This window comes from Dendropsophus ebraccatus, chromosome 1 (assembly GCF_027789765.1).
Source record: "Dendropsophus ebraccatus isolate aDenEbr1 chromosome 1, aDenEbr1.pat, whole genome shotgun sequence".
NCBI lineage: Eukaryota > Metazoa > Chordata > Amphibia > Anura > Hylidae > Dendropsophus > Dendropsophus ebraccatus.
Genome location: NC_091454.1, coordinates 111,887,057 through 111,904,103, shown reverse-complemented (window position 1 = coordinate 111,904,103; position 17,047 = coordinate 111,887,057). Strand labels below are relative to the sequence as shown.

General features: G+C 43.1%; 1 protein-coding gene across 2 annotated transcripts in view; it reads right to left on the bottom strand.

The window, feature by feature from the left end:
* Positions 1–17,047, bottom strand: part of IL17REL (interleukin 17 receptor E like) — an 88,080-nt gene that overhangs the window by 17,274 nt on the left and 53,759 nt on the right. For both annotated transcript variants that reach the window (XM_069956114.1, XM_069956115.1), the window contains 4 exons: positions 5,233–5,390; positions 4,705–4,749; positions 3,857–3,914; positions 3,596–3,741 (listed from right to left, as the gene is read on the bottom strand). In XM_069956114.1, coding sequence (XP_069812215.1) covers positions 3,596–3,741; positions 3,857–3,914; positions 4,705–4,749; positions 5,233–5,390 — 407 coding nt within the window. The remainder of the gene's footprint in view (positions 1–3,595; positions 3,742–3,856; positions 3,915–4,704; positions 4,750–5,232; positions 5,391–17,047) is intronic.

Sequence of the window (17,047 nt, the reverse complement as noted above, 5' to 3'; positions counted from 1 at the left end):
CAAAAATAGTTTCACTATCTAGATGTTTCTTAAGTCATAGAATTTGTCTCAAACCAATAAGCTCTGTTATTAGAGAATGCATATATGTAAGGGTTCCCAGTTCACATTAAAGTGTCCCTGTCGGTTTAAAAATGTTTGACATGTCTTAGGCCCCTTTCACACGTCCGGAAAAAACATCCGGATTTCCGGACCCATAGACTTTTATTAGGCACGGACACCCTTCCGGATTTTTCCGGAAGGGTGTCCGTTCCGGAAAATAGATCCGGAAATAATAGGACATGTCCTATTTTTGTCCGGAATTGCGGCCCGGACGCCCCCATTAAAGTCTATGGGAGCACCCGAGCCCCGGACGCTTTCCTGATGCACATCAGGAAAGCGTCCGAACCTCCGGATAACCTGTGGCCTGGGAGAACGCAATCACTCCGAAACTTACCGGACCAGTCCTCCTGCACATCGGCCGCCGGGACTCCACAGCTGCCCTGGTGATGCCTGATGCCGCCGGCTGACAGGACTCCTCACCCGGTTAACCTCTTAAGGACATATGACGTACCCCTACGTCATATATTCTCACTTGCACTTCAAAGCGGGGCCGCGCGGCGGCCCCGCTTTGAAGTGCCGCGATCCCGGGTGCCGCGAGTAGCCCGGGACCGCTGCTATTAGCGGGTACGGTCTGATCGCCGTGCCCGCTAATTAGCTAATCGGAGGCAGCTGTCAAAGTTGACAGCTGCCTCCGATTACCGGAGGCAACGTTTCCCTGGGGTCTAGTGGGGGAGATCGCTCCTCCGGGACCTTGTCCCGGAGGAGCGATCTCCGTTACTGATGCCGGCCGGGGACGCATCCAAGATGGCGCCGTCCTCGGCTCGGCACTCGTTCGTTTTCGGCTGCAGCAGCCGAAAGCAAACGAGTGCCGATCTCATGGATCTCTGCAGCATATCTATGCTGCAGAGATCTCAATGAGAGATCCAAGTGTATATACTAGAAGTCCCCCAGGGGGGATTCTAGTATATGTGTAAAAAAAAAAAAAAAAAAAGTGTTGTTTATAGTAAAAAGCTCCCTCCCCTAATAAAAGTCTGAATCACCCCCCTTTTCCCAGGTTTTAAATAAAAGTAAACAAATAAATAAATAAACATGTTTGCTATCGCCGCGTGCGTAATCGCCCAAACTATTAATTAATCACATTCCTGATCTCGTACGGTAAACGGCGTCAGCGCAAAAAAATCCCAAAGTGCAAAATTGCGCATTTTTGGTCGCATCAAATCCAGAAAAAATTTTATAAAAAGCGATCAAAAAGACGTATATGGGCAATCAAGGTACCGATAGAAAGATCACATCATGGCGCAAAAAATGACACCTCACACAGCCCCATAGACCAAAGGATAAAAGCGCTATAAGCCTGGGAATGGAGCGATTTTAAGGAACGTATATTGGTTAACAACGGTTTGAATTTTTTACAGGCCATCAGATACAATATAAGTTATACATGTTATATATCGTTTTAATCGTAACAACTTGAGGAACATGCATAACAAGTCAGTTTTACCCCAGGGCGAATGGCGTAAAAACACATTTCCCCCAAATAAAAGAAATGCTTTTTTTTTTTTTTCAATTTCACCACACTTTGAATTTTTTTCTGGTTTCGCAGTGTACTTTATGCAAAAATTCAGCCTGTAATTGCAAAGTACAATTAGTAACGCAAAAAATAAGGGGTCATGTGGGTTTCTAGGTGGAAAAATGCAAGTGCTATGACCTTTTAAACACAAGGAGGAAAAACCGAAAACGTAAAAACGAAAATGGGCCCCGTCCTTAAAGGGTTAAACCCACCCCACCCCCCCGGGCCGGCCTGGTGATGCCGCCGACCGAGTCCAACGGGATCCGCACCCCCTCATCCGATCTGCACCCCCCCCCGGCCGGCTTGGTGATGCAGCCCTAAGAGCCCCAACCGCTCTACCCCCGCAACCACAGCAGGTTCCCCACCCGTGTTGGTACTCACCACCTGCTGCTGTTGCTTATCCGATGCCGACGGAATGCCGAGCAACCCTCCTCTCTACTACCCAGGACGGGCACGGGATGCCGGGACAGGTGAGATCACCCCTCCCCAAACTAAAACTCCCACCATGTACTGCTAACAGGTCATGATGGGAGTTGTAGTTCTGCAACCTGTGGCCATCAAGGTTGCAGAACTACTACTCCCATCATGCCCTGTTGACAGGTCTTGATGGGGGTTGTAGTTGTGGCCATCCAGGTTGCAGAACTACAACTCCCATCAAGACCTGTCAGAGGGGCATGATGGGAGTTGTATTTGTGCAACCTGGATCGTCGCAGATGGCAAAACTACAACTCCCATCATGCCCTGCTGACAGGTAATGGTGGGAGTTGTAGTTCTACAACCCGTGGTCATCCAGGTTGCAGAACTACATCTCCCATCATTACCTGTCAGTAGGACATGATGGGAGTTGTAGTTTTGCCATCTGTGACCATCCAGATTGCAGAAATACAACTCCCATCATGTCCTACTGACAGGTAATAAAGAGAGTTGTAGTTCTGCAACTGATTAGAGGATGACATATGGCATGAGGGAGACAGGGTGGCATGGCACATGAGGGGGACAGGGTGGCATGGCACATGAGGGGGACACGGTGGCATGGCACATGAGGGGGACACGGTGGCACGGCACATGAGGGAGACACGGTGGCACAGCACATGAGGGGGACACGGTGGCACGGTACATGAGGGGGAGATGGTGGCACAGTACACTAGGGGCTGTGTGGGTACCTATGATGTATGTTGACATACTAGACCATATTGAAATAACTTACATTGGAGCAAGGGCTGCACAGACATTGTTACTGATGTCTGTGCAGGTTTTGCTCAAACAGTTTACATTACCTGTTCACATTCCTGGTCTCCTCCTGCGCTCTGCTTCCTCCCAGTCCTCCATGCTGCAGCTTCAGAATGTCCTGTCTGACCTGACAGGCCACTCAGCCAATCACTGGCTGCAGTGGTCCTGGCCAGTGATTGACTGAACTGCCTGTCAGCTTAGACAGGGCGCTCTAAAGCTGCAGGACGTGGGACCGGGGAGAAAGCAGAGCACATGAGGAGACCAAAAAGTGGTCAAGTAATGTAAACTGTTTGTTGAATCGTCAGCCAATCGGCCGCGCATCGTTATTACATGTAGTAATGCGCAGTCGGTGGCCGATGATTTTAGGTCTGGGCCTAAAGAAACAATCAACTGATGATCATTTCATCGTCTGATCATTCTCTATTACACAAAGCCATAATCCGCCAATCGGGCTGATTTGGCGAATTATTATTCCATTTAATAGGACCCTTAGGGCCCTTCTGCAGTGATCACTTTCTTTGTGTAACACCATTGGGAGCGCCACTTAGTCACTAGACACATGTCAAAGAGTTTTGGGATGCTATTTAGGGTGTGTTGTGCAAGTAGTTAGGCATAGGGAAGTGGGTTCTGCATAAGACTGCACTGTACCCCTACGCATTACCTGCTTACATTTGTGTTATTGTAGTAACATTTGTAATCATTTAAACTTGAGGAAATAAAGCATTAGAAAGATTGTAAATAAATCTACAAACTCACCACATTGAATAAAACCTGTCCTTGAAGAGCGTCACAAGAATCATGTTTTGTGAGATTGCAAATAAAAACACAGAACTCTGCCTTAGCTGAAGACACAAATTTGATTTGTATAATTTCATCCATAAAATTAGTTTTCATTTCCCAAGCTGAAATACAAATAAAAGTGAGTAAATACCAGTTCAATATATAATATAGTCATCTATTGTGCAATATACCTGTTCTTTTTAAAACTATTCGGATTCGTTTTCTGCTGTTTCTTACCTGGAAAGTCTCTAGAAGAAAAGGGACATCTCACCCAAAACCCATTTTTAGTTGTAAACTGTAAATAAAAGTATGATACTTTATGTACGTGTCATTCCTGTTTAACGATAAACATACTGAGCATTTCCCAGTTTAGCTGTGGTCAAAAATAAATATTAATAATTCTAGTTCTATATATTACATAGAGGAAAAACACATACCCTAAAGGACAAGTCCGGCATTTTTATTAAAGTATTGTATTGCCCCCCAAAAGTTATACAAATCACCAGTATACTCTTATTATGGGAAATGCTTATAAAGTGCTTTTTTCCCTGCACTTACTACTGCATCAAGGCTTCACTTCCTGGATAACATGGTGATGTCACAACCCGACTCCCAGACCTGTGCGGGCTGTGGCTGCTGGAGAGGATGAAGGCAGGAGGATACTGAGGGGCACAGGGCACTGGAGGGACACTGAGCATCCCCCTGCCATCATCCTCTCCAGCAACCACAGCCCGCACAGCTCTGGGAGTCGGGTCGTGACATCACTATGTTATCCAGGAAGTGAAGCCTTGATGCAGTAAGAAGTGCAGGGAAAAAAGCACTTTATAAGCATTTCCCATAAAAGGGGCATGGTCACATGCTCCTCCATGTCAGCCATGTCAGACAAACTCCCCACAACGCAGGGCAGCACAGCCCGGAGGAGAGCCTGATTTTAGCTCTATCAGGTACACAGGGAGCTGCTGTCATTAGGGGCTGCAAGTACACTTAATAATACTGTACACTAAGCAATTTTACTATAAAGTGGCCGACCCCTTTAATATTATCTTAAAGAACTTAGACATTTGAAATATGTTCAGTGTACTTACCTTCATACAAAGCTTTGGATGAGTGTCCACTTGATTATACAAAACCTAAGTAAGTGAAATAACAAACTATTAAAACAAGAGGTGTTTTCACAAAACTCCTTTCCATTCAGGCGCTTGCTGTGCTGCATATAAAAAGAAAAATTTAGTTTTTATTACAATTTTATTGCTGCATTCGAATTGTGTACACTTATGGTGGGATACCATTTCAGGTGCTGGTACTCCCTACCTTGCTCACAAACTAAAGGAAGAGGCAAATTTAAAGTTATCCCTATATAAATTTTACATCTGAGGTATAGGTAATAGTAAGGATGTATTACATTAACTTGGTTTCCACCAATATAATGGAGGCTTTCAGATCCCCCCCCCCCCTTTCACTACAAATTGCCAGCTCCATTGCTGAGTATACTATAAAGCTTTCCACAACAAAAATGTAAACATTCCTCACGCTCAGCTGGAATAATACAGTATTCTTTGTAATAAAAACTGCTTTTAAATTCTATATTGGGAACCAGTATAATATGACCTCACCTGCTTCTTTTTAACACTTTTTGAATCTGGAATATTCACACATTTTTCTTCTTCCTTCCGGCATAGACTGACAGTGGCATCAACAGGACATGCTGATTTCCAAGCAAGCTCAAGGGTTATGGGATTATATGTAATATGGTCCCAGAGGTTACCAATATCTGTGGGAAAGTATGAATAATTTATTACTGATTTTCAACTCATAATCATTTAAAATCATAGTACCCCATTTATAAAACAAAATTGCTTGTGTGTTGAGTTTCCATGATTATCATATTATAAAGACTCACATTCCCCTAGAAGATAAAACTGTAGCACATAACAGTATTACTTCCAAATCTACAAATCAGCGCCCATAGACATTTACAGAGTCCCACTAAAGTGATACATTTTATTGGCTAATTGAATACATCGATAGCGCAAACTTTCTTAATATCTAAATAATACAGTGCCATATAAAGGACTAAGTAACCCATAGCACAATGAGTTGGAGCCACAGGGTGCACTTGCCCCTAGATTTCTAAAATTAGTATCCGTTTCCATACTGTACTATAGAAATTTTGTCATATGTCTATGACATTATCTCCATTTATATTTTTGAAATGCAAAATAATTTTTGGAGAGTTTAGAATTGTCTAAATAGTGGAATGACATCCAGAGGGCACTACTTGCCATATCTGTATGTTGGTGACAGCAAAATGCCTTCTTACTAATTCATTTTTCCATTTAAACTAAGTGCTCCAGGAAGTTATTTGGCCACATAAGGGGTCGTTTTAAAGATCATGACAGTTAGAAAATGTCAAATGAACACAGTGTTGCATATTTTTGGTCTGGTGTAATTTTGGACAGATGTAATTTAAAAGATGATTTTCACTTAGGACAAGTATATAGTTAAGATTTCCTGCTAAAAAGACAAAGGATAATTATCTGCAGAAAATATTTTGTCTTGATCATAGATATATTCCACACTAGGCAATCACACTCCAGTGCCTAGGGCAGCACTTAGTGGGGATGGTGCTGGATGACAAAATCCACCCACGTCCTGATACTATTTGTTCCCTGCCCATACCCTCAAGAGATCCCCTAGTGGTAGAACCATATCCCTAGCTTACCTGATTGTTGTGTGCTTTTGTTATTGAGCTGTTTTGAGTTGTGTGCTACTGGAGCTGGAGAATCCACTTAAGGAGCTAGCCTCTAAATCTGCAGACCTGCTGATAACCCTCCTACTGTTTGAGAGAAAGGGTGAATGTAAAATCATGATCCTGCTGACCACTACTCTACCTTTTCTTGCCTTTTTGTAACCATATATTCATCTTCCAGCCTCCAAGCATGGAGAGCACTCCACATCTGATGCGGTTCTCTAAGCAAGTATCTCCCCTGTAAGGCATGTCTGTGACACTTTTATAGCCTTTTATATGAGCTTCCAAATCTTCTTGCCACACTCTGATGTCCTGCTACTCTGGCTGTTATACCCCATAGCCCATTGTTCTTTCCCTAAACAAAAAAGTCCATTTGGTTCCAGGGGTGTGCTAAGGCCTTATACACACATTCTGTGTTTCACGAATGTGCCATCCGCGGAAGGCCTGATGTGGAGTCCCCACCCCATCCTTACACAGCATCTTATATTAATAAAATACTGGCACCAGGGGACATGTTTGACTCTTTGTGTCACTGTAATGTTGCTTCATTACAGTACCACAGTGCCTCAAATATTCAAAGACTTTCCCCACTTCCAGCAGCACGGGGGGATTACACAACAGGGCTTCCATGGATGGCACATCGATGAAACACGAAGATATGTATAAGGCCTAAGATGTATTGTTTATGTTTCATGTAGTATCAACATCAGCTAGTTATTTTGACCACAGCTATTGCCTGCTGCGCATACTAAACTCTTCCAGCTTCTAACTTATGGCTGAATTTTGCCTGCCCTGGCCTGTGCCCATCTGCAGTAGCGGTCTTGGGCACCAAGCACCCCACACAATTGCACACAGGGGATCTATATAAACGGGGGGAGCACACAGGGGGTCTATATAAATGGGGGAGCACACAGGGGGCTATATAAATAAGGGGAGCATATGAGGGGGTCTGTATAACTGGGGGAGCACCCCGATGGGCTATATATAACAGGTGGAGCACACATGGGGGCTATATATAACTGGGGGAGCACACATGGCGGTTTTAGACTACTGGGGCATCACAGAGGGGTCTATATACTACTGGGGCGGCAGAATGGGGTCTATATACAACTGGGGGAGCACTCAGGGGACATATATACAACTGGGGGAGCACAAAGGGGTCTATATACTACTGAAAGAGAACACAGGGGGTCTATATACTAATGGAGGAGTACACAGGGGGTCTATATACTACTGATTGATAATATAGGAGGTTTATATACTACTGGTGGAGCACACTGGGGTCTATATACTACTGGGGGAGCACATGGGGGTCTATATACTACTGGGGGAGCACACAGGAGGTCTATATCCAAGTAAGGGAGCACACAGGGGGGCTATTTACAAGTGAGAGAGCACACAGGGGGGCTATATACAACTGGGACAGCACACAGGGGGTCTATATACTACTGGGGGCAGCAACCAAGGGGTATATAATAATAGGGGCAGCACACAAGGGGTATATACTACTAGGGGCAGCACACAAGGGGTATATGCTAATGGTGTCAGCGCACAAGGGGTATATACTACTGAGGACAGCACACAGCGGTATATATTACATTAGGGCTGCACAGAGGTGCCTATATACCTTACTACTATACAGGGTCACAGAGCATACCTAATTAAGTGGGGGCACATGGACACTCTAAAACTATGGGGGCACAGAGCAGTGTAACTACTATATAGGGGTACATAAGGGGTAACTACTATATAGGGGTACAGGGGACCTAACTACTGTATGTGTTGGAACCTAAAATGTTTCTCTGGTGGATTCTGGAGACAGGATTCACAGCCAGGGGAACACTTCAAGGTGGTCCATGCTGGATGGAGAGGAAAAAAAAAAAAAGAAGTAAAAGACGCTTATCAGAGAAGACACCTTCTGTGAGTCACTGGATGTAACTACACTCTGTTAAAGGGTCTGTAGTTATAATTGTCATGGTGTGGCAGTATTATGTAATGGTATCATTGGTGATATCTTTCTGTTTTGTTCAGAGTCGTTTTGAGGCTATATGTAATCACTGTATGGTGGTAGGAGGGTTATAAGAGAACTACAGGGGGGGGTGCGGACATAACATCGCTTGGGGCCCCAGACCAAATGCCAAGACTGCCCCTGGCCATCTGACCATTTATTCTGGGAATTCCCTGTGGTCACTTAGACTTGGCTTCCCATATTACCCTCATGTTCTCCAGTAGTCTTTGTGTCAGCTTGAGAGGAGAAGGGACAACAGAATCTATGCAATATGGCAAATGCTGGTAGGGAAACTAACAGCAGATTAAAATACTTTAACTTGCTGTTACTGTATGTCCCCATAGTGATCGGTATGCTGAGGATGAAGGCCATTTTCTTTCCACTATCCTCAATGTAGTTTTTGGAAACTTTTAAATAAATTTCTGCTTTAAATTATCTCCACGGACAATGGCTGTGTACTCCAGTGCTTACAGCTCTATATTTGCAACAATATACAGTATACGTGTCACTACTTACTGTATAATGCTTTCTTTAAATGTATATGACATGCATCAATGTGGTCAATATATCTATGCTTGTTATCTCCAGGAGACTAGTATTACTAACTAGAAGTGTCCAATTAACTCATTTCTGTAATTCCTTCCACCTTCCATTTGTATAATTACATGCAGCTCATATATGCTATATATTTTGCCACTTATTACGTTGCACGCTGAGGGTGCGTTCACACAACAGAATCCGCCAGGATTCCGTAATTTGAAAATACCTTTAGGGTATGTGCACACAGAGGAATAGACAAGGAATTTGAGGCGGAATCTGCTCTTAATTTCCACTTGAAATTCCTCCCGTAAAATATAAACAGAGCAATGTCACATTGTGTTTAATGGGATTTCCGCTCTCTTGTTCAGACTGCAGAATTTTTGGCTGTGGATCCATTTTCCACCCACATAATTGAAGTGCCAATTCTTTGGGCGGATTCCACTAGAGGAATCCGCTAGAAGTCAATGGGGCTTGAATTCTGCTTGAATTCCGCTTCCATTCCACTTAGAATTTTGTACAAATTTAGTTAAAATTCCGCAGAATAGGCTAGGGATTTCAAGTAGAAAACTTTCCTCTTCAATTCTTGCCTATTCCTCAGTGTGCACATACTCTAAGTAAATACAGTGGTGCATTGGATTACAAGCATAATTTGTTCCAGGACTGAGCTTGTAATCTAAATCCACTCTTAAACCAAAGCAAATTTTCCCATAAGAAATTATTGAAATGCAGACAATTGGTTCCACACCCCCAAAAAAATTTTTTATTCTGAATAACAGTTTACAGTATAGTAATCAGCATGTAGAGTATAATGTATAGTAAGTATATATAAGTATATACAAGTAAGTAAGTATATAGTAAGTATAGTAGGTATGTATAGTAACCTGAAAAAACAGCAGCAAGTTGTAGATACCCGGAAGTAAGCATCACAGAGCTGTGCAGGAGGACAGTGACAGAAACTTTTCTATACAGTAGTGAGTATAGCTGAGTGTGAGTGCAGGCACATTATAGCAGGAATGGAGAGGATGGGAAACACAAGGGCTGACAGAAACATCAGGGAGCATGAAGGAATGAGCAGGGCAGATGTGGGCACATACATGCAGCGCTCTCTGTCCAGAGAGAGAGGGGTTACAGCTATGAAGAGATTTCCACCACAGACCTGTCCATTGATGTAAGCCCCAGCCTGAAGTGGATCTGCAATGATTTGGAAGGTGAGGGAGACTTCCTGGGTCATAGTACAGTGCTGTAGACCACGCTATGCATGCCATGCCCCTCCCACCCAGTACAAGGAGCTCTTAAACCAAAGCAATGCTCTTAAACCAAGTCACAATTTTGAAAAACTTTGATCTCTTCTAGCAAAACAATTCAAGTTACTCTTAAACCGAGGTACCACTGTATTCATTTGTGGCTTGTGAATGTAATATATTACCCTATATTTTTTGCTTACAATGGCATTAGCATATCTGATATGTGTCGTACTACTTAGCCTTTTGCCACATCAAATGTATTCCTCTGTTTGCTTTGTATGTACTGTGATCAAGTCCTATTATGGTGCTTATCAAATTACTTTTCTACCAGGTTCAGAAAGGAGTGTCTAATACATCCATTATTTCTATGCTTTCTACAGTATTATGGCTCTTGCTTTTTATGTTGTCCAGTTGAATAATTGCATAACATTACACTCATGTGACTCCACACCTACTGCAGGTGACTATTCTGAATCACTCTACATATATGAAAACCTTGTTCTTCCTTGTTCTTTTATGTAACCCCTTTGTAACTGGGTTTACTTTCACTTCTGATTTTTTATTTTTTCTTCCTTGCCTTCTAAAAGTCATAACTCTTTTATTTTTCTATATACAGTGCCGTATGGGGGCTTGTTTTTTTTGTTTTTGTGGGGGTTTTTTTGTGGGACTAATTGTACTTTCTGATAACTCCTTTCATTATTCTATTAAACGTTAAGGGAAACTGAAAAATAATTAACTGTGGGCTGAAGGTAAAAAAAAAGAGAGAATGGCAACTTGACAAACTTTGGGGGCTTATATTTTTTACATCATCTGAGTTACAGTATAAGTGACCAGTTCTCTGTATTCTGTGAGCCAGTGCGGTTATAACAATACTCAATTTATATAGATTTTGTTTCATTTTAGAACTTTTAAAAACTTTTTGCTATGCTATAGCAATCTAAACTTTTTTCTATTTTTATATGGTATAGCATTGCATAGAACAGTGAGATTGTTGCTCTGCTAATCAAGTCTGCCTGAGCCAGACCTTCTTAGCAGAAATGCTGCAGCAACTAAAGTTAAGTATAGACCTCTGGCTGAAGAAGTGAGTCATTGGCACCTTGCAATCACGTGTGTGTGTGGGGGGGGTGCTGATAGGACACCTGGCAGGTACAGCACCTATCATTCAGCTACTTCAATTGCTTTACATCACAGCACTGGAAGGGTTAAAAGAAAGACTGCCAACAGCAGGAATGCTAGAGTCAGCTATTAGCAATGTGGGTCTGCTGCACATACTGTATAAGCCAACCCCTCCCGATGTATAAAGTGGGCTCAGCTCCTGAGCCCGATCCATTTACCCCTCCATATCATCTGACATATATAGCCATATGGCTGATGTAAAAGGGTTACTGGATGGCTGATGTGAAAGGGTTAATGGTTAAGTTGGTTGTGAAAAGCCTTGGTTTTCATGTAACAATTTTCTCAATACTGATGCTATCCAACAATCATTCTTCATGAAGGCATGTTTCTCTGATCTTATACCTTTCAATACATGAGGTTCCTTATTTTCCTTAAATCGTTGATGTATAAACTAGTTTTAAAGTGTCACTGTAGTTTTTAAGAAACTTTGTATTTGGGTTTATTAGCCAAAAAATGCATTTTTATCACAAAAAAGCAGTTTGAAGCTCTCCCCCCTGTCTTCATCATTTTGTATGGAAAGGGGAGGGGTGGAGGGAGATGAGGCACCAAAACAGGACATCAAAGAGTTAATTTACAGCTACATCACCGGCTATCTCCTCTGACAGTCAGCACTGACCTCTCTGACCTCTAAATACAGCTTTCATGGAGCTACCAGCTGTGTAATCCTTTGTTCTCTGCTCTCACTGCTGACTCATGTCCCTTCTCCCTCCTCCCCTCTCTATAGAACAGACAGGGTTGTGTCTGATGCAACAAGTCACAATTTCCTGATATTTAGCAGTGAGTGGAAAAGAGGAGAGAGGGGGGAGACCTGAGAAAAGGCTTTTTGAATGCAGATAATGTCATATTTGCCTAATAAACCCAAGTAGAAAGTTTCTTAAAATCGCCTGTACTATTGATTTCTGCAATGAAAAATACGACAGTGACACTTTAACTTTATATATACTTACCTTCTTCATTCCCCTGTTTTTGCTGTTACAATAATAATTTTATATAGCGCCAACGTGTTCTGCAGCACTTTACAATTCTGGTGGTACATACATTGACAAAATGAGACATTACAGATACACACATAACCATCAAGTCAAACATGAGGGCCCTGCTTGCAAAAGCTTATAACCTCTGAGGAAAGGGTTGGAGATGAAAGGAGAGGGGATATGGTGCTTTATTTCTACAATGGTCCCACTATCTTATGTAAATAAGATAATGCAAGTGAAGGTGGGTGAACAAGTCACCAACCAATAACTGTATGTACGGGTCTAATGCTGGGTTTACACGAAACGATAATTGGCCTGATCGTACGATTAACGATGTCGGAGTAACAGAGAAAAATCGTTTTGCAATCGCGCGCCCGCAGCCCGGCCCCCCGCTCATCCGAAGCCCGGCCCCCGCTCATCCGCAGCCCGGCCCCGCGGTCAACCGCAGCCCCCTGCGCCGCCCCCGCCGCTCCGATCGCCACCCCCGACGCCGCTCCGATCGCGACGCCAACGAGCATACGCTACCTGCTCCGCGTAGCAGGTCTTCGAAATCCCCGGCTCCCCACTTCACTGCATTGATTGGCTGAAGAGGTGAGTCGGGAATTTCAAACGGCTCCTCTTCAGCCAATCAGTGCTGCCGTGCATTGATTGGCTAAAGAGGGGAGCTGGGAATTTCAAACGGCTCCTCTTCAGCCAATCAGTGCTGGCGGGGGTGGCGATCGCAGCGGCGGTGGGGGTGGTGATCGGGGCGGCGGGGGTGTCGACCGACCCGGCGCAGGGGGCTGCGGATGAGCGGGGGGCCAGGCTGCGAGCGGCGGGCGGCCGGACTTTCGCGCGACGACTGTTTACACGAAACGATCGGCAAATTTTTTGCGAACGACGAACAACGATTTAAGAACAAGATAAAAGATCAAAATGAACGATTTCTCGCTCGTCGTTCGATCGTTCGCTGCATTTACACGTACGATTATCGTTCGAATTCGATCGTTATCGCGCAAATTCGAACGATAATCGTTCCGTGTAAACCCAGCATAAGTGTTTGGAATGTAGTGGGTGTCCAAATTAGGGAACCTGGTAAGCCTGCTTGAAAAGATGTGTTTTGAGGGCACATTTAATGCTTAAGGAAAAAGTCTGCCTTTCTGAGGAAAAGCATTCCAGAGAACTCCTGGAGACAAGAGGGAGAGGTGCGGATTAAGTGTGGATTACAAGGGTAGGGTGGTAGACAGAGATAAGGGAATAGGTGTATAGAGGTACAGCACTGTAGAGAGTTTTTTGGGTGAGCCCGAGAAATTTATATTGTACTCTGTGCTGAATGGGAAACCATTGTAGTGACTAGCACAGAGGGAGGCAATGGTGTAGTTACTGGACAGGGAGATGAGCTTGACTGCTGCATTTATGGATTAGAGAGGGGAGAGTTTAGAGGAGGGAAGACCCATTAGTAAGGAACTGTAATAGTCAAGACAGGAATAAATCAGAGCGGTCAATAGTAAGGAAGGGAAAGATCTTAGAGAATTTTTTAGGTGCAGGTGACAAGGTCGTGAAAGGGATTGAATGTGGGGAAGTGAAAGACAGATCAGAGTCAAACATAACCCCAAGACACTAAGATTGCTGTCTAGGGGTTATGGTTGTGTAGTGTCCCGGTCTTTATACCACCAGGGTAAAGTTCCTCTGTCAGGTATTGCCCTAGAGGGGGTGAAGGTGCTAATTTTAATTTCTCCACTAGGTGTCACTGTCTGTCTTTTGTGTCTTTCTATGGAAACACAGCTGAAGGAAAACCATGGGTTAACTGTTATGTGTCAGATGTTGTTTAACCATTCATAGGTGCAGGTGCTTTCCCTCACTTTCCTACCTCTTACACTTCTTCTTCTCTCTCCTCTTCTCCTACAGCCCCACCACTTACAGGGAAGTTCCTGGTGGTGGTGGTGGTGGGGGCTCTCTAATTAGTCAGTGTATGAGAAAGTGACACAGCAAAAGAGAGATACTTATACTGAGATATTTACTCCAGTATGCAGTTCTAAACCCTCAGGATGGGTAGCCTTATCCACACCTGGGATTCCTATATAACCCCAATAGGACAAATAGCTGGAAGCTGTAGAAGAAAATCCCAGCACTTATCAGATAAAGTATTGCTTATTTATTTTGTGCAAACATTATAGGCTACAGGAGGAGGCGTTTCGGCGTATAGCCTTCATCAGCTCGGTGATACAGTGTGTTTAAGGAGAAGGGATACACAGTAGCACAGCTCAAATTCCAGGTCTTGGAAAAAGTCACACTACCCAAAAAAGGAGGAGATCTCAAGAAATTACTACATAGACGTGAAGCTTACTGGATACACACCCTGCAAACACTTTCACCAAAGGGACTTAACAGAGAGTGTGAATTATCCAGCATTTTAACATAATCTTGTCTTGCTATTATAGACCCCTCAACCGTTCTGACTCCAGATTCCCAAAGGGGGATATAGTTGTCTTGGATGAGGTACGTCCCCCCTGATACTTTCATCCTGGTACATGTTGCTTAATTACATATCTTGCATATTTGTATATACGTTATCCTATATACGTTATCCTATTTTGCATGTTGCTTAATTACATATCTTGCATATTTTAGATTTTGCATTTGTATATATGTTATCCTATATACGCTATACTACCTTATGATAGTTCAGTTGTGGTTATAGCCAGTTTACTGTATATATTGTACATATTGTGGTTACATTGTATATATTACACAGCACTTCCCCCCTGGGTCACGTGCTCCGTCTCCTATGCCTTTACCTGTTTCAAGATCTCTCCAGTGCCGCTCCACCTACCATGCTTCATTGTATCCTCTACAAGCTTCAAGTCAATACGCAGCTTCCTTGTGCGCATGCGCCAGAGCGCACTCACTGCTACAGCGATCTGGACATCAGTTATTCTGCCTGCAGATGACAGCGCCACTGGGACTCGGCCACCCTGTTCCCCACTATCCTTGGTGTCCCCCGCTCCCCCTCCTCACTCCCTGTAGGACAGACTGCCATTTGATGTTGTGATATTTATTTGCATGTGACCACTACTATGTTTCATTAATGTTTATTATTTTTTACTATGTCACGTCACTATGATGTCATTAATTGGTCACTCCCATTGCTGTTTCATTGCTGTTGTGGTCTTTTGTACCTCATTGAAACCGCTTGTACACACTGTATCACTGAGCTGATGAAGGCTATACTCGTAAAAAACGTCCTCCTGTACCCTATGATGTTTGCACAGAATAAATAAGCAATACTTTACTTGGTGAGTGCCGGGATTTTTTTCTACACTACTTCTGGGATGCCGCATCACCACTACAGCCGTGCCGTCTCCAGAAAGCAGAAACCATAGCATTAATTGGTTATGTTCACACATTGTATTTTGGTCCGTATTTCTAACCAAAATCAGGAGTGGAATTAACAGAGAAAAATTTTAATAGTAAGATTTGCACAGTTTATGTGATTTCAACCCACCCCTGGTTTTGGTTACAAAAATATACTGACTAAAAGACTAATGGAAATACTATGTGTGAAAAAAGCCATTCAGTGTTGTATCCTCTTTCCCTATTTTTTACGAAAATGTTTGAATGTCAAAAATGAAATAAAATTTTTCTGTCGTTTTTACCTCAGTTCTTCGATAGTAAAACTGGAATCACATGATAAAGAATCACGCGACTTGTACTAAAGAAAAATGCAGAGGATAAAATGCCTATAGGAATTTACACTGACAAGAAAATGACAGAAAGGAAAAAAGCCAAAAAGCAGGAAAAACTGCTTGCAGTTTTGAGGCATTTTTTTCAGCCTAAAAAAAGCACTGTCCAAAAGTTGTGTCTGAGGGAAGCCTAAAGCAGTATGTTGTTACCATGTGGCATTCTAGGATATGTTCACACAACCCTTTTTTTCCAGCCGTAGTTTTGAACTGCTGTCATTTTTTAGGTGAAAATATAGCCATATTTTAATATTTACGGCCGTAAATGAAGAGAATAAATATTATTTACACCCATGATTATCAAGCTACAACTGTATTTTTGCCTTAAAGTGTAACTGTCATTTCAGGGTCATTTTTTTTAAAACATTAAATATCAACAGTACAAGAGATTTTTAAGAAACTCTGTAAAAGGTTTTATAAACCAAAAGAGTTTCCTTCTGTACTGAAAAAGCAATCTCCCAGCCTCCCCCCAGACTTCAGAAGAAGAAGGATTTCTGTCTCCATTATGTGGCTATGGAGAGGGGAGGGGCTGTTAGGAGTGACTGAGCACGGAGCAGTCTTGCAAAGCAGAACACCCTGCAATCTTCTCTCAGTAAGTTCATAGATAAGCACTGACCTTTCTGACCCCAGAATCCTGCAGTTTAGGTGCCCAGTCTACAAACAGCTGACCTTCATGTCACTTCTTCCTGCTCCCTCATCTCCCTCGGCCCCTCCCCCCTCCATAAGGATATAATGGAGAGAGCAGAACCCGTCTTCAATGGCTTCTTTGTAATGAAGACGTGTTTGCCTGATAATGCACAGATAAGAAGTCAGGGGGGGAGGCTGGGAAATTGCTTCTTTAGTACAGAAAAAGGCTTTTTTGGCTGATAAAACCTATTACAGAGTTTCTTAAATTTCCATATACTACTGATTTTTGCAATAAAAAAAATATGACAGTTACGCTTAAACCCCTAGACGACCCAGGGCGTATAGTTACGCCATGGAAGTCTGTCCCCAGACGACCTAGGGCGTAACTGTA